This window comes from Dromaius novaehollandiae, chromosome 2, assembly GCF_036370855.1.
Source record: "Dromaius novaehollandiae isolate bDroNov1 chromosome 2, bDroNov1.hap1, whole genome shotgun sequence".
Taxonomy (NCBI): Eukaryota; Metazoa; Chordata; class Aves; order Casuariiformes; family Dromaiidae; genus Dromaius; species Dromaius novaehollandiae.
Window position 1 is genome coordinate 139,668,794 of NC_088099.1, and position 18,693 is coordinate 139,687,486.

At 36.8% G+C, this 18,693-nt stretch overlaps 1 protein-coding gene across 5 annotated transcripts in view; it reads left to right on the forward strand.

Moving 5' to 3' along the window:
- NOL4 (nucleolar protein 4) overlaps positions 1-18,693 on the forward strand; it is a 194,329-nt gene that overhangs the window by 134,713 nt on the left and 40,923 nt on the right. For 3 of the 5 annotated variants that reach the window (XM_026102988.2, XM_026102989.2, XM_064507591.1), the window contains exons 7-8: positions 9,406-9,585; positions 10,339-10,530. In XM_026102988.2, the coding sequence (XP_025958773.1) occupies positions 9,406-9,585; positions 10,339-10,530 (372 nt within the window). The remainder of the gene's footprint in view (positions 1-9,405; positions 9,586-10,338; positions 10,531-18,693) is intronic. The other 2 variants (XM_026102990.2, XM_026102991.2) reach the window with 1 other exon arrangement.

Consider the following 18,693-nt stretch of genomic DNA (forward strand, 5'->3'; position numbering starts at 1 on the left):
ACTTAATTTCCCAATGTAGATTCATGCTTCAGGATTTGAGGAAATAGTCTTATGTTTCAGGTTTGTAATTGAAGAAGAAAAATGGTTATTGAACCCTTTTGGTGTCAAAGCATAAATTTATGGCAAGAGTGAACAGAGAGAAAACTAAGGAGGGAGATAGGAGGGAAGTAGTATGAGAGAAAAGAAAAGAACCATGCCAGAAGAACATGAAACAATAAGCACTTAAGGCATAATGAACTCAAAGGAGAGAGAAAAGAACAAAAGATTTTAGGAGAAAGCAGCTTAGCTGAAAAATTGGTTTAAACTGAAATAAGGGGCATGAACAGAAGGAATAGCAAAGGAGAAAGAAAGAGCAAAGATTGTGGCAACTTTCTAGTTCATTGTAAATGTTTGGCAAGGGGCCCATGACCAGACTGGTGAATTAGGTGTGGTTTTCCTAATATTGGCGGTGAGGGAGGGGATACTTTCCCCCCCAGACTTTCTGACAGCAATGCACTCAAGATGGAAACAGAGCATCCAGTTATGTCATTTTGTTTGTCAAAAGACCCTGCTCTTCTGTATGATCACATTTTCACATTATTTCCCTGTATGCAGATACTCCTAAGAAATTAGAATCCTAAAAATGGAACATCAAGCTTAGGAGTACTGAGCTACTTTTCAAGAAATTATTTAATTCCTGTATCTCATTTCCTGTTTTTGCTGACAATAACTTCATACTTAAGTCAGGCTTCAGAGTCCATGACTGCAGTTGTAGTACTCAGCAATTACTTTAGTTTTGAAACTGGCAGTGGCTTGCGATATTTTTTAACACCAGCAGTAACACTGTTGACCAGCACATGGGCTCTTTGAAAGATAGATTGAGTGTTGTCAGGGTCTCTGCTGTTCCCACTTCGAAGCGTTCCTATGAACCTGGGCTGTTCGTTACACCATCCTTGACATGCTGGGTTATGTGTTACTCTCCTGTCAGTTAGATAAGGGCAAGCTGCAAAGGCAGGAGTGAGTCTCTTTAGGCTTGAATTGTAATTGTCATTGGGGTGTCCAGTACTCTCTTCTCCATCTGAGTTACCTCCTAAATGCTTTTTGCTTATGTCATTCTCAGTTTAAATGGAAAGATAGGAAGCAAACAGCCTAGTATTTTTATGAAATAGTTTGTAGCTCTTAGCACCTGATTTTCTAACGGTCCACCAGAGAATGATGGTTAGGTTTGAATACTCACTGGTGGTCAAAAATGCTCACTAGCTGCCTGTAATGCGAACCTCCATAGTCACTGAAGTATGTTTCATCAGAATAATGGGAATGGTAAAGTTTCTTGGCAAAAAGCCAAAAACTTTACCAAAAATTAGAAATGATGTTTGTCTAGTAAAATAATTTTTGATCAAGACATTTAAACAAAAGCACAAGAGCTACATGGGGCACCTTCAGGCTCTTGGCTTCCCAAAGCTATGGCAGTATCTACAATGTATGCTAGTACTGTCCTTAGAAGAGCATTTTGAAGGTTACTTACATTTGATAATAAGGTAGGATTCCTTCTTTTTTTAGTAAGGTAGGCTCTTGCAAGGGTTATAGTATCTACAGTCAGATCTTCTGGTTTGATTTTGAGTGTACTATAGGAAGTATTTAAAGCCACTATTGGCTCCTGGTTTACAGAAAGCCAGAAGTTTGTGATGGAGCTTTCTTATGTGGCAGCCCCTGCTTCACAAATTCACAGAAAGTCTGTCATATCCTCCAAAGCTTCAAAACATCAGTGTATGGTGCTGAAAATAGTTTGGGCTTTCATTTGAATCTGTCACTATTTAGCTTTAGCTTTTTAACTCCCACAAAGGACATTGTATTTTTGCCAAAAACACAGCATGCACATTGTTTGTGCAATATAACCAATTATTGTTATATAACTAGTCTTTTAATACCTGGTTGAAAGTGCCTAACTTCCTACATCAATGACAGGAGGTCATTAATAAAACAACTTTATAAAATAAAAGCTGTGAGAAGTAGGCAAGTCTCCTACTCTGTTAAATCTGTTCTGCCCTGGTAGTCTTGACACTGGTGGGCTAGGCATGTTTTGACATTTCCATTCTGATCATCAAAAAATTCTGCTCCTCCGGAGTGCCTGGGAAAATATCCTAGTGCCAAGCAGCAGCACGAATGAGAGGAGGAATTAGAAAGAACTTCCTTAAACTATCACCTCTAAGCATACTTGATTCTTCTACCTGACCGAGAATTTTGAGTTGCCTCTCTGTTTTCACTTTCCATTTAATTTCTGAGATTATTTCTATTAGGGCAAAGTGATTTACTTCAATAAAGTCAGTCAATACCAGTGGGATAGACCCAGGACAGAATATATTTTAGCTAAAAGGAGAAAACATACCACAGGAAGTTCTCTGTTTCAGAAGGTCTTCCAATTATTTCTTGTCTTTCAATTATCCAGACTTCTATCTATCCAGATAAATCCTACTGGAATGAAAGTGTGTAGATAATTGAGAGTTTACTCTACTTATTGTTAATAAATGTGCATCTTGTAAAAGGAATGTCATAGGCAAACAGATAATATGATATAAGCTGGCTAACTACTGAGAAAGATTGAATAGGTAGTCTTGGGAGCAGTCACTATTCCTTTATTAACTATTGTAAAAACACAGGGGCTGCAGAGAAGACCATGTCAAAGATCATTCATGAAAAAGAAACCTTTTGCTTCTTATTTCCTACTGTAAATAACTAAAGAGTTGTCTTTCTGGACCTCACATTAACACAGAGAGAACAAAAAAGATCTTTTAATATTTCAATATAAGCGAAGTTTTATGATAAAATGTCCTATAGGATGTACTCCAAAACAATTTACACGTTCAATAACACTTCTATAGAGTCAAACCTACAAAATCCTAGATTTCAGCTTTCCATTCTTCCATTAAAAAAGCTGTTATACTTATGCTCCAAATGGCAGAAATTTTGCATGACAATGCCTTTTCATTATCAAGCTTGAGGATTTATGAAGAAGCCGAAATTGTGGTGTGTACACCACAGTTGTGGTATAACAGAGGGAGCAGAAGGGTCATAGTCAGATGCAAAGATATGGATAACATGAGCAAATGTATGACAAGTTTATAAAAATGAGGTTGAATGGATCCAGAAATAAATGGTGAGACACTGGAATTGTGTTTGGAACTTCACAGTCTTTTCTGTAATGAAAAAAAGATGATGGTCAGTAAAGTTCCTCACACATGATAGTATGAAAGTTTAAAGAGGCCATGGAAAAAGGGTAATAACAATAAAGTCTGGAAGAAATGAAGGCATAGGGGTTAAATGAGGTTATGGACAAATGGCTTACTAATGAAAAATCATAGAGAGTTGGACGTTTATCTATAAAAACTGAAAGAGGAATGCTTAGGAAACCATAGTTTCCCAGTTTTGACTGATACCTTAGAGTTTGAATTGAGGAGAAAAAAACAGGAATGTTTGAATTCATGGTTTCACCTCTTTTAATAATGAAAAGGCACACACCTTAGTTATTTATTGTTTTGTGTTGTGTTATTTATATTATATATGTTATAGATTTTGTATTAAAAAAATCTGTATGCAAGTTACCTAAAATATGGAAAACTCACAATTTGCATAGCAAAATAAGTGGCATTCTAAGAAATTAATATACAGGTCAAAAGTAATTTTAAGAGGAAGATATAGGATACAAGTTTTCCCTTAACCTTACAGGCTTGACTTTTTAATTGTGTTTATGTATAAAATAAAACGCATTATTCATACAGTCAGTTCACTGAAAACTAATATGTTATACTTTCCTTGAAAACCCCCTCAGAATGAGTTAGAAATGGAAAATTGAAATAAATAATTAAAACCAAGTTCTAATTTAATTGACAATTTTGGGGAAAAAAGTCTTCAAAGCAATCAAACGGGATGTCATAATAATATTTTAATCCATTTCTGAGTCATATGAATGATTTCTATGAAAACATATTCACAATTGCACATGGGAAAATATATGCGGAAAAGCACACCTAATTTGCAAGAGTAATTGCTGAAATTACAGAATTTGACATATACAGTGGTAGAGAGGGAAAGACTAAGGTATAGAAAGAGAAGAAAAGATTGGAGGTATGACTGAGGGGATGACCAGAACTCTGTCGGCTTTAGATTATGTTTTTATTTACTGATGAAAAATGATGATGTAGTAACTCTTATACCTGTGGAGACAAATTTCTGAAAGAGAATCACGTATAGCCAGTATAGTGTTTTAATCTCTACCTACCTGTAAATATTGTTTCACAACTCCTTTCCTTTCCATACAGTGTGGAAACCCGTGCTAATCTTTCTCTGTCTACAAATCTCTTCACCTCACAGGAGTGCTGTGGTTTATGTATGCAACCAATGAATGCCTAATGTAATGACTGAAATAATTATATGCTATCCAACTAAATGTAGAAAAATGAAGCCTGGTTCAAAAAAATCCTGTTAGGCTTGACAGAGCTTTTCCTTAAAAAGGTGGGTTTTATTTCCCTTCAGCATTTTTTAAAAATTACAAAGCCATGATTTTCCCAATTTTTGGTCATGAAAAATATCCATCCTTAATTATTAGCTTTTTGATACTGGATAAGGTTTGGCCTACACAGCAACAAACTTCCCTGTACAGTCACTGAGATAGTTAAGAGTAGCCAAGAGTCTCCTGCTGTCAACTCCTGGGAAAAGCCTTATGCAGGGAGTTCACGTGACATTATCCTGCCTACACAAATCATATCTGATGGTCATCCACCCATGTCTGAGCCACTGTAGGCACTATGGTAGACTTTATTTTTGTTGATGGTTTATTCGTGCTCCTTTAGTCTTGACAAAATGATTTCTATTGGCAGCTGTGGGATTTCTGTATTACTATCTGTTGCATATATGGGGAATTCTTTAGTCTTGCAGATGAGATGGTATGCTCTTTCTTTTACAAGCATACTAGAAATCAGTTAAGCAATGAAGGAACAGTTCCATAGAAAGACCTCAGATGACATATGCTTTGCAGTTTTGGGAGCTGCTCTTTAAGAAAGTTTTGGACTAAATAAAGAGCATCCAGAGCAAACTAGTGAAGATGAACATGAATCTGGAAAACATGAGTTACAAAGAATGAATGAATTAATTGGGAAGAGAAAATTGAGTGTACAGAACATGATAACAGTTTTCAAGCATCTGAAAGATTCTAATAAAGAGGGAAGAGAATTATCTCTTCTCCAGCTACACTCATTCTCCATTGCTGTATGTGGTGGAAAGATGAAAAAGAAACAGTTTATGAAAGATACAGTTTATGAAAGTCTGAGGTAGGTGTTAAAAATATCCTAATAATTCTGGAGATAGTGAAACACTGGGATAGAGTGTCTGGGAGATGCATGGAATCTGCATCACTGGAAGTCTTAAGAATAGGCAAGCAATGGTCAGGAATGATCTTCTGATCTTGCCCTGTGGCAGGAGAATATGCTAGGAAACACTGTGATATCATTTCGGGTCTTTTTTTGTATGATTTCACACCAAACTAACTTCATCTGACTTATTGTTGCCAACTCAAGAATTATTGGAAACACACTGTTTTGTTTTTTTTTTTTTTTTTAATTTCTGAGCTTCTGGAACCAGCTTGTTAGGCAAGAAGCTTTGACATCATTTTTGTAAAGCGGAAGCTTCTAGTGGTTATTATTGCAAGGGAGGGATTGGAACTTGGAAGCTCCAGAAAAGAACAAAGACAAAATGTCCAGAATTTATTGATTAATATTTCAGTATTTTTAAGGTAACTTTGTAATCATCTGAATGTTTACGGAGTGGCAATACTCTTGGCCTAAGCCTCGACCTCGTTTGTTTGAGTAAGGCCTGAGTAAATTTTTTATGTTGCTATCGCTTTTGTTTTCCAATCCACATTTGTCAAGCACTAAAGTTTCACATGTGGAACATCTTGTGTCTATCAAATGCTTCAGCTCCATGATCACTTTATCTTGCACTACTGTCAAAGGAGATGCGTGTGCTCCTCAGTGGTCACTCCTGCCTGTCAGCCCAAAGATTTGGGCTTTCAGGTGGTGAACTGGATCCAGGAACTCATCCTGCTATTAAATGGACTGGCAAAAGAGAGGAAAAAAAAGTTTTGACAGGATCACTTTTCCTGTCTAGTTCACTGCAGGACTAGAAAAATGTGTGTGTCAACACAGGAGTAGGGGTTGCACAGAAATGAAAATGAGTAGCTTCCTACCTGGCAAAGGTGACAGCAACCTTTTTAAAGGACAGTGCCAGCCTAAAGTGATCAGCTCTCTATGGCATAAGACTCATAAATGGGGAATATGTGTTAAAGAAAAGTTGTCCTCCACTATCATACTGCGTGGTTGGTTAGCACTGAAACTGCTCACTAGAGTACCGAAAGAAAATGTTTACAACTTTTGTGCCACTGCAGTCAACACAAGTGAGAGAAAGTTTCTGCTATCACTCAGTATTCATCTGTGTAGAAATATAAAAAGTTAAAAATTTTATTCTGAACTGAGCTTTTGTAACCTCCCTCCTTAGTATGCCGAACCAACACTAGAAATCCACCTTTTTTCCTGCTACGAAAGTTTCTGCTATCACTCAGTATTCATCTGTGTAGAAATATAAAAAGTTAAAAATTTTATTCTGAACTGAGCTTTTGTAACCTCCCTCCTTAGTATGCCGAACCAACACTAGAAATCCACCTTTTTTCCTGCTACTATAAACAGCCTTAAGCTGCCTGATAAATAAATATGGTCTCCTGCCATGCCACTTGCTCAGAGTATGCTACTCTCCAAATTTCATTTCAGGTGCCAAGTTATTCTTAAAATAAATATTTTGGAGAAAATATTGGACAAGGCTCTCTGTATAATGCTTTCTTAAAAAATTAGTATCACAATTTTTAGAGAGACATAGCTAATCCATTTTGGCCTAAATTTCTTTCCTTCACAGAAAGCAAATCTCAGCCCTGGTGCATAATTTATGATCTTGGCATCCAGCCCAAACATATGTACATGTTGAAATCAGTTTTGCATCTGCTTAACTTTATGCACATGAGTAGTCTAATTGTATTTTGTCTGATGAAATGACTCATGTGAAATCAAGTGTTTGCAGAACAAGGGTTCCAGACAGTAGGGTTCTTCAGGGCAGTAGTTTCCTCTTACTGTAACTTTATATGGCACCTAGTACAAGAAATGCCTTCTTGATTATCTAGGTGCCCTCCACATGCTCCCACGATACTACTATAATTACAGCTGTAATATAGGGTGAAATGAAGAAGTGCAAAAGAGCAAGTCTTGCAGTCTAGATCAGATCTTCTACTGCATAGCACTTGGATGCTAACAGGTCATCAGTTTCTACTCTAAAAATTTTGTTCTGGAAATCTGTTGAGGGTCAAGCAAAATCACCCTTCCTATTTCTTAATAACAAGCTAGCAGGCTGCTGTTGTTGGCCTGCTGGTGTTCACTGGACAGGTTACTATTGCTCATATACAGTAAACTCTCTAATACACTATAGCTGTTATCTCCTGTCAGGATAGAACCATTTTCTTCCTGAGATTGAGTTACCTGAATGGGCAGCAATGTGGGTATTTGTCATCTGCATGAGGTGCCGTGGAAGGAGTACTTTCTCTTCCCTGCCTCAGTAGCTTTCCCAGGTCTTGTCTTCCCACCCCATTTCAGCTCTGCCATCCTGAGCCCTGAGGACCGGTGGCAAAATTTCTTGCCTCCTACTGTGCAGTCATAGCCTATAGGAAGAGAAGAGGTGATGCTAAGCTTGCTGCTTGTTGAAGGTGTTTGTATCTGAAGGGCTGTTGTTTTGTTTTATTTCCATTATCCCTACAGCTACCATGAGGGTATGCAGTGGTCTAGGGAGTGAAGGGACTCTTAAGAAAGGTGGGGAGAGACTGCAAGATCTGATAGTAGGAGTGTTAAGGATTAAAAAGTGGAACTCAAGGGATTTGTTCTGTGAGGACATGAAGCCTGGGGCTGATAGGCAAGAAAGGAAGGCTTGGAGTATGCATGCTGCAAAGGCAAGGCAAGCAAAAGAACAGGACTGACTGCAAAGCTGATGGTGTACAGAGGACCAGGATAAGACAGAAATGAAAACAGAGAAAGAAAAAAGAATTTAGAATAAAAATATAAAGCAAGAAATATACCTTAAAGTTGATTAGTTTTGTTTGCCTTTTCCTCCTACCTTACTGCCCAGCTAGATTCTGCTATTGGTAAAAACACCCCTGAAATAAAAATGACTTTAGTGGGCTCAAAATGTAGATCAAGACATGTAATTTTATGCATATGTATTTGAAATATATTTTTGATTGAGGTTTTATGCTCCTGATTTTTTGTGACATTTAGACAGAGGTACAGAAAAAAGTATGAAATTCATCATCTATACAATGTGCTTTGGCACAAGAGACAAAAATTTTGGTATGCTACAGGATTAAAATGCTATAGAAGTTAAATTGTGCTCTGAATTACCTGAATGTGAATTTGATGACTTTGATGGAGATACTCCATGGTACTTTTTTGTAGCTGGGGAAAATTTGATCTTAAAGCATTAAGTCATGGAAGGCTTTTTATTACTGTTTGTCTTTTCGAGATCCGCAGTTTGAAGTGTATGCGGAGGAACCAGATAACGGAAATCTTGATATTGCAAGGCAAAATGAACAGTGTTGGCTCTTTCTGTAGCTGACAACTTTTTAGGCAATACAAGTGGATAGCGGTCCAATGAGATGGTCATCTGATTTATCCAGCAAACTAACTGTTCTGCTCAGGAGAAAATTCGGCATGCTGATATGAGAAAAGAAGAATTATTTGCTATTTAACTTTTGCTTTGATGGTTCTCAGAGGAGCACTCATAATGTTAACAAACATATACATCTCTAATTCATTTTGGGGTTTTGGGAGTGAAAACTAGAACATGACCATTACCATGTTTTGAATAACTTCTTGCAGCTCTTGATAATGATTGATAATTGGATGAATATCAGTGTCCGCTGCTTAATTCTGCTTTCCCTTAAAATGTGTAACTTTTATTCCTTTGGAGTTTTGTGAAAATGCACTGCCCTTATTTACATCTTGACTAATATAAAGAAGCCAGTATTTGTAAGAAATTGCTGTATGTAGTACTTAAGCAGGGCTATATAACACATGTCTCATCTTAACTGTAATTATCATTGGAGTTTCATTTAGTAATTGATTTATTGAATTTGCATCTGATCATTTATTTAAAGTACTGAAATGAATAGTATCATGAATTGTTCCCTCTTACAAAAGTCATGAGCACTTTATGTTGGCTCTGGAGAGAGTAATATAAAGAATTTTTAAAAAATCATGGAATTCTTTAAGTGTTTATAAAGCATGTGGAGACCTTATTTACGTGGTCCATTTTTACAAATATATTCTTTTTCTCTATTTTTAGTCCCCTGCACATAGCTATTCAAGCTATGACTCTGGCAAGAATGAGAGTGTAGGCAGAGGTGCTGAAGATCTGTCTCTGAATCGAGGCGATGAGGATGAGGATGACCATGATGAACAGGAAGATTCTGAGAAGGTTAATGAATCAGATGGAGTAGAAGCTGAACGACTGAAAGCTTTTAATGTAAGTCCTCTTACAGTCATTGCCTTGTTTACCTCCACTACCTTCCTTTTACATTTTTATTTATGGATAAGTTGGACAATATTAGAGGCACGTTAATTTAATTTGCAGGATCTTTTAATTATTATTTTAAAACACATTAAACTCTTGCCAACAGACACCAGATTTACTGTGTTTTATTTAGAATTTTAAGGCAGAGTGCCATCTTTACCAGTGAGGATACCAAAGCTTCGTTTTGTGTGTGTGCGTGTGTGTGTGTGTGTGTATATATACGTGTGTGTGTGCATGTTCACCCAGTGAATGCAAAGGGACTGTAGCTAGTTTATCAGAAGACCATTCCAGTGGTCAGCTGTTTTCAATTGCTTTCCCAGTGTATGTAATTATGCACGAAAACACAGGCAATTGTTCAAACAAAGAAAAAGATTCAGTTCAATAAAACGATGTAGCAATCACAACTTATTGTTAATAATGAAACTTAAGTGGTGCCTATTTTCACAATCTGTTCTGATTTATCTCACGAGTTCTGTATCCTATAGACTATTCTTTTCTTGTCTTTTTTTTTTAATCAGTCCTCCCCTTCCCCCCACCCCAAAATAATCCTTTAAAGAATTGTTTGCTTAATATTTCTGGCTTCCCATTACAAAGCTCTTCAGTGGATAGAAAAAGTGTCTTCCTCTCAGTAATCAAGACAGGAAGCTAGGAAGAGAAGAGAGCAGCCCTCCAAACCCATCTCCTCTGTCTCCCTCTTGCCAACAGATGTTTGTCAGGCTGTTTGTAGATGAAAACTTGGACCGAATGGTCCCAATCTCTAAGCAGCCCAAAGAAAAGATCCAGGCTATCATTGACTCATGCAGGCGACAATTCCCTGAGTATCAAGAGCGTGCCAGAAAACGCATACGTACTTACCTCAAGTCCTGCAGGCGGATGAAAAGAAGTGGTTTTGAGATGGTGAGTTTTGATTTAAAACCCAGCCCTAGTTTCCATCAAAACCCCATATGTAAATCCATGGCACTATTTTGTTTTCATCTTAGTGTCCTTTTTTTGTTTGTTTGTTTGGTTTTTTTGGTAATATGAGGTCAGAGGTTTCGTTTTCCTTCCTTCATTCTTCCTGAATTTATTTCCTCTGTTCACTGGTTTAAAAATGCTTTGAGATGCTATAGCTCACAAGCTAAATTAGTATGAATCCATAGGAAAAGAAGAATAAAACATGAGGAAAAAAACTAATTTAAGGCTTATATAGCGAAATATTTTCTCCTTTAGGTTATGGTTAGAGAAGATTTTTGCTTGGCAGTCTTGCAGTAAGATGGGTTTTTCTTTAAAATTCTTCTGATAACTGGCTTTCTGTGAGCTCTCTATAAAGTAGATCCCATTAAAGAAGTACTAGACCCAAGCAAATGGCCAGTGTAGAAACACTTCATTAGCAAGAGTTTAAGGTTTTGATTGTTTTCTTGCATATTTTAGCCTATTAATAATCAGTAAAAGTTATCTTTTTGAAATCTTTCAGTTGGTTTAATGTGTTTTGCACATCTACATAGGGCTTTAAAATATCAGTACCTTCAAGTTTACATTTCTACCATCCCAATGGATTGTTGACTGTGATTGAACCAAAGACCGTGAAAACTATATTGGTATACAAATGGCAGTGTTTTCAGACATTGATATTTTAATATGACCCAATAGCCCAAGAATGTGTAAAGAATAGCTATTCACACAGATGGGCAATTTAAGAATCTCTAAATAACTTTTATATTTCCAAAACCCGGGAAAATCTCAGGAAATTAGGTAGCAATTTATGTTATGTTTGATGTATCATATCTATCTCTCTAGCATTTAGATGACAATCAAATCACCTCATCATTACAAATAGACATCATTTAGTGATTAAACATATCATCTTTATTTTAACAAATCATCTGCAAACCCACTGATTACATAAAAAAATTACCTGGGATGACTGAATTTTACTGTTTCTCTCTCTCTCTCTCTCTCTCTTTCCTGCAGTTTCTGCAGGATATTTATGAAGTCCATATGTTGGTTTTAAGATGTTAGTTGACAGTTGTAAAAGCAAAATATCAGGCTTATCTGTAGAGTAAGACTACTATTAGATAACACAAAAAGCAGAGACAGAAGCTAAATTTTTGTGCGTGTTCATGAATCTAACCGACTGCATAGTTTTATTATTTGAAATATGGGTTAACACTGTATTTGAACAATGGAAACATAGATGAAAAGAGACAGGTAGAATAAAGGACATCTGTACGGATAAAAGTGCCAAAGACTGACTGGTGGTGTACATGTCAGATTGTATAGCCTTCCAACGTAAAAGCAGGAAAACCAGAAAGTAAATATTTTCAGTAAGTAGCATCAAGTTGCATCTACTCACTCTGGCTGAAAGTAGGAAAGCAATGTGAAGTTCAGCCATCACTGCACCAAATATTTTTATTTTGCTGTACTTTCATTGAAAATACTTACACAATTAGCCAGTGCTAGCAGATCTCCTCACTGTTCCAATTTATGGCCCCATTACTGTCATTCTTCACACTGGTGAGCATTTATGTAAACTGGCTCATTTTTGTCATCTGAAAGACTTGCACAACTGCTTTTCTGTATGAATAAGGGGCTTACAGCCTGACCCGTAACAGCTAGGTTGGCTTGACTTCAGCAGTTCAGTCAGGTATTCATATGAATAAAGGTTGCAGGATCAAATTTATTCCTGGAAGGGGAAAAGGCGCAAAGATTACCAGGAACATGATTCAAATAGGCAATCTTTGTAGTGCAGAAATATTCCTTGCCTTTATAATGTTCCATTATAGTTTATGGTGGGGTTTATTGCTTTTTAAACAAAAAATTGCCCTCCAAAATATTGACTTTGCTGACCATGAATGAAAATGACAGGGCATTGGCTCTCCTGCCATTGACTGCAGCCCTCGTGGGCAGGAGGGAAATGTGCCCTGCTTGCAGGTAGGAACTCGAGCCAAAGACTATCCAAAGCCCCTGGAAGAGATCCCACTCACTTTCTGAGAGAATTAAGTGGTGTTCTGTCTTTATGACCTGAATTCAGGTAATTCTGAAATGGAACACACACCCATTTGTTCTTTTTAATTATGTTCTGATTTCTGAATTACCTTATCAGCACCTCGTGATTATAAGCAGTTTTTAAAAGTGCTACCTTGGACAGAGGCACTTGACTGTATGATTATTTTAATGTACTTACACTTTGACAGTGGAAAAGAATCACTTTGGATAATAACTTTTGTTCAAAACAATCATGAGAGGACATGTTGGTGTTGATTTGAATCAGGTGTTACCCTCAAGTACAGCAAAACAAGATAATGATCTCCTCAGGAATGATAGTGCTACCATTGTTATATTAAATAGGATGTCAGATAATAATCTCCACAGGAGATGCCTTTACTATACACATATTGAACATAACTTTTTCATTTTGTTCAGAGCAAGAATGCTACATTTTGAGCATCTAGTTTCAAGAGAAAAGAGAATAATCTCTTATGTGGTATATGAAAATTCAGACTATGTGTGGAACAGTGCAGCTATCTTACAGCATCATGTTGTAAAATTAAGAGAAAATGTGAACACTGAGTTTAATTAGTGTAAGCTGCATGGTAAAGATGAAAAGCAAGCCTGAAACCTGCTTATGTCAGTTATTTGCCATCTGTAATCCAGATGACACTTGTTGCTGCTGGGCAGGCTAGTTGTAGCTCTGAGGCAACAGGAAAGTTTCAGGTTCCTGAGTGTTCATATTGTTAGTTAATGTGTTTCTTAGTATTAATATCCTGTTTTTAAGAGACTGCTTATAGATAGTTATCTTGCTTCTATTTATGACAGCTGGTTGTCCATGGGCTCCAAGGCAGCTTGCATAGCTTCTTGTTACAAAATATTCCTTCGAGAAGTCTCCTTTCTGCATTGGGAAAGTTTTACTCATTTGATTATTCAGCTTGCAATTGTGCTGCTTTCATTTTGCTTCTGACACAAGCATATGCCTTAACAAGGCAATGTCAAAGTTTTTCTCATCTATTGTAAAAATGTTTTTGTTCCTCCCATTTTCTCTTGCTTATAGTCTGTTTGAGAACTTTCTTGTACTACGTTTTATTTTCTTCCTCAGTTTTTTTCAAGTGGAAGGAAGTTTGTTTAGTCCTGAAACCACTGGCTTTCAGATGGGCTTTCTAGGTTGTACTCTCACCTGTGCTATGCTGTAGCACTTTGTGAACTTTAAGACATTCTTAAAGAAATTCTTTCTTTTTCTCTTCATAAGCCCATAAGCCAAAGGAAAATAATATTATTGCCTGTCTCCCAAGGACTGATGTCAGTGAGGATTTCTTTATATACTTTAAGTGTTTTTTGATCTGTATATGCCATACAAGAGGAATGAATAGGTCAAATGACCTATTTCTCTAATCTTTTGAAAATCCTTCCTTTAGACTTGTCTCTGTCTATGTACCCATGGGAAATGGCTAATGGAAAAGATAGAAGAAAACTTCTGAGGTTGTATATTTACTTACTTACAGCCCAGAATATTTTAGATGTTAGAAATGATCAAATGGTGTGAATTAGCCTAATAATTACATTTTCTTACTCCTATCCGCCTCCTCCCATCTTCCTGATCTCCTATCATCTGTCTCACTTGCTGAACTTTACAGTACCTTTTGCCCAGACATGCCCTTTTTTTTCTTGTGCATCCCAATGCAAGAACAAGGCCTTAAACTGAAAAGTACATTAACAGAGAGATTCTTCCCTTTGTTCAAGCAAGAGGAAACCCTCCTTCCTAGGCATTACTGTAAAACAAATAATATCAAAGAGCAAAATCTTGCTATAAATTGGAGAGAAAAGGCCTGTCATAAATGGTTTTCATTGTCTGAAAATGAGTTTGGATGTATTGGCCAGAAAAGAAGAAAGGGTTCATGCTACCATTAAAGACAGTCCCCCAGTTAGATCCCAGTGATATTCATCTCAGCTCCTCCTATGCCGTTCCCACGCAACAGCCTTTCAATAACAAATAAAGAAGCTCCATGTTTCTCGCTGCTTCATGTCTTGCTTGTGCAAACTGGCTGTAAGAGGTGTTTTAATGATTTGCAGCTGTGCACATGGTGATCAAGATGTTTTAAAAGTGTCTGGTGAGTTGGAGTGCCTCCATTTTTTGATACCAAACTGAGCAACTTTTGTGGGGGCTGATTTTCAGATGGTGGTGTATTTTCTGAAATCTGCCTCATTAAGATGTTTCAAGATAGATCTCTAACCTCCATTTTTCAGTTTTAGTTTTAGATAGAGGAAGCTTTCATGATTTACTGAATTTAGTGCTGAATAGGCCAGCTGCCCTTGCAGCCAGTCCAGTTTTGAATTCTCTGGGCCTTTTACGGCAGGAAAGGTCATAAGCATTCCCAGGAACATGAGGGCCTGTGGGTGCAGGGATGCATCCCTAATCTTGATTAATGAGCTGGGAAACATTAAGAAAATTATTACAAAAACAGTTACATGAAGATCTACAAATGAAAATAGAATTTTTGTTTTGTACTATACCCCAAACTGTTTGTTTTTAAGCATCTAACCCTTGTTAGACACTGGTTAGTTTATGTAAGTCTGATGAGTACAGCTGGTTAGGAAAGGGGAAAATTATTCTCTGATAAACTTTGACTTTTTGTATTAGGACTCACATCTCCTTAAAAAAATTTTCTTCTAAAGCATCTGATTTTTTTTTCCACAGAACAGTAAAATGAGTACTGATGTGATTTTTCAGAAGTGTCTTTTAAATGCTTTGAACACCTTTTGCTTTTTAGTAACTTCTGCAAGTGTGAGGCAATTTTTGAAAAGTGAGTGACAGAAGTTGTACTTTTTCCAGTAACTTTAGAATATGTGAAGAAGTTAGTTTTGGGAAAAGGCAAGATATCTGGAAATAAGATGAAAACTAAAAACTGAAAAATATCTGGCAACCTGATATTAATTGGTCTCTCCTATTCTGTGAGAGAGAAAAGTACAGGAATGCAATTTGACATTTTTTGTACTTTTCACGGAAAGTGGAAGAAAAACAACCCTTTCCAAAAAATGGCAGGAGGTACTGATTTACTGAAAAAAAACCCCTGTCTTTATGAACAAAAATAAAAATGTGGGATAAATGGAACATGATCACAGGATTACTTGTAAGCTCAAGGTCAGAAAAAGTGGTAAATATTTCATTTTTTCTTATACTGGGATTCTAACTTAGACTAAGACTTCTGCTACAGTGTCACTTAATTAGCTGGTTTGTACCAGCAGCGGAAGAGAGTGGCAGAGCCAGTTTGGTATATTTGCTTAGGAGAAACGGGAAATAATGTTAAATCAGACTCAGTTTTCCCGGCCTGCTGGAGTTTGCTAGTAAACTGTTTGCTGTCAGGGCGCCCAATCCAATCCCCACCTAACTCAGGAGGAGTTAGTCCAGCCCAACAATTCTAATCACTCCCCTCCACCACACTCTGAAATACCAGATATACTGGACTTAAAGAGAATCTCACCTAATTTTGCTAGCTAAAAGTTAAGGATCTAGAGAAATGGGGTGACCTGGGCTCCCTCAACAATCAGTGAAGCAGTTTGGTAACCCCAGCCAGAGAATGCTGCATCCCCAGCTATGTTATGAATCAACTTCTGGAGATAATCTCTTTTCCAATGACTTAAAAAAGGAGGCTAGGTGCCTAGTTTAGGTAAAATACATAGTTGTTAGATGGATAAGGTCACATTAGAAGGATTCTGCTTCTCTTGGTCACATAAGTCATTTATAATTTTCAGCAGCCTCACTAAAACTGCTCACTTGAATAGGTGGACCTCCAGGACTTAACCCCATAGGTAGGCACCACAGCAGCAGGAGAGCACTGCTCAGTTGGGAGGTGTCGCTTGCATAACATGTAGACAGGAATAAGGCTATTTTGTTTAGGTGCTGTCATAATCAAGGTGCAATATGCAATATTTCAATTAAATGTACTTAAAAGTTGAAAATTGAAAAAAGTGGCATGAATTTCACAGAATGTTAAAAAAAGCCCCTTCTGCTTTTTAGGAAAATATTTCTATTTTCTATTCCTTGATAGGTGTTAGAATTGAGTATTTATCGCAGCTTCATTGCAGATTGCGAGACTGAGCAAAATAATCAAGCCCAGTTTGAAACACAGTGCTGCAAGCATTAAAATGCCAGTCGAGTTGTTCGTATTCCACTATTTTGTACTAAATAATCATTGTAAAACTACATCCAATAGAGTGCAGTACTGTACTTCAGTCTGTTAATTTAAAATTCTCAGACAAGCCTATTGGTATTGCATATGCAATCTTCTGCAGAAGTGCTTCAAAAAGAAACACTTCAGAATCCTTTTAACTGTGCAGTGTAGGACAGTTTTGTGTCAATTATCTGCATTACACTGAGTAAAAATTCTCATCTGAAGATAATGCATACCCTTCCTTGTAAAGCACCCTGGATATTTTCATATGAAAAATGTTATATATGTTTTCATGTTTGGGTAATAGTTAAAGTATGTCCTCATTCATACATTTATGTTGGAGTTTCTATGAAAAAAAGAAAGTAACTTGCATGTTTATGTGCTTGCAGCAATTGTATACTGAAATATTGTCCTTTTCGGTGTTATTTGGCCTAAACTACAGGGGAGTATTTGTGCACAAATGTCAGGATATAAAGTTTGGTATTTTAGCGGGTGTGTATGTGTGGCCATCATCTGCCATCATAGCTGTGTTTTTTCAGAAGAGACTCAGACCTGTGTAGTATGTGTCAGAACATCTAGACCAGGCTTCTATATGAAAACTTTGGCTTTTAGTTATGTTATAAGTAAATATTGGACCTCAAAGAAAATGCCAAGATAGTAACTTTAGAGACAACAGTTCTCTAACCACAGGAAAAATACAGCATATACAGTAGTACTGCAAAATTCTTTCTCATGAATATGCTGCTCCTAGCAGTTTAGACTAAAATATGTGTATGTTATGTCCATGCTTATATCTCTAATTTGGAGATTTATACCAAAAATGTACAATTGAAATTAGAACACAACAGTTTTTTAGATTCCATATAGAAAGACGGGAATTGTGTGTACATAGCAAAAAGGGTATTTTGTGTTTCCCATGAAAATACACTAAAGGTATCTCACTTGTGAGGGTATTGTATTGCGTATTAAAAATGCTAGTCTCTTATGTTAAGGAATCAGGGATTATACTAATATAGCTAATTTTCAGAGAATCTGGGCCAAGGATTTCTGATTTCATCTACTAAAAAAATAAAATACCTTGCAGGACTATTCTGTCACTCCAGCGAGGCTTGTTGTAAGATGCTTTGATTACTGAGAACCAGATCTAAAGACTGCCAAAGTCATTGAAGGATCTCCATTAACTTTAATGTTCTTTAAAGCAGACAAACAGTAATTTGACTACAAAGGTGTATCAGCTAATTTGATTTTTCATGAAGAAATCTGCAAAAAGATATCTGCCAATATTTTGTACATTTTCTACAAAAAGAGACAAGGAACTGAGTGTAGAAAGGGATCGTTTTCATAATAGTTTGCCAGAAAATGATTTTGCTTAAAACTATGCAAAAATTCCTGTCAAATAGTATGTGTGCCTGTTGCTTTGTCCTCATCACTGAGGACTGGAAGAGGTTGGTCATTTCCCACAGGCAACTGAGGGAATTTCAACCAGCTTCTGATTGCCGGTCTTTTCAAAAGTTAGTAAAAGCAGATGCGTCTGTATGTTCATGTAATCTAGCAGGTCGCCTTTACGTCTTTTGTCAAAATGCTCTCCCCCTACAATATGTTGGAGGCTGAAAATTAATTGGGTGTCATCCAAAGTGATGAACGAAAACAAAGAACAATGCGTATTCAAAATGTTGCTACTGTTTTAGTTCAGTCACAGGCAGTATTTGTTTCCAAGTAAATACCAGAGAATTTGTGTGCTGCTGCTGTGTGATGGACAGAGGCATATAGTCTTCTCTAAAGGTCTGTATTAAGCTGTTTTTAAGATTCTCTTAAGTTTTATTCATCTGTTCCTCTTAGTTACTATAAAATTGTCAGTTGCCTCTTTTCAATCTTTCATTTTTGTCATTTGTTATCCTGCTTTCTAATTTTGCCAATG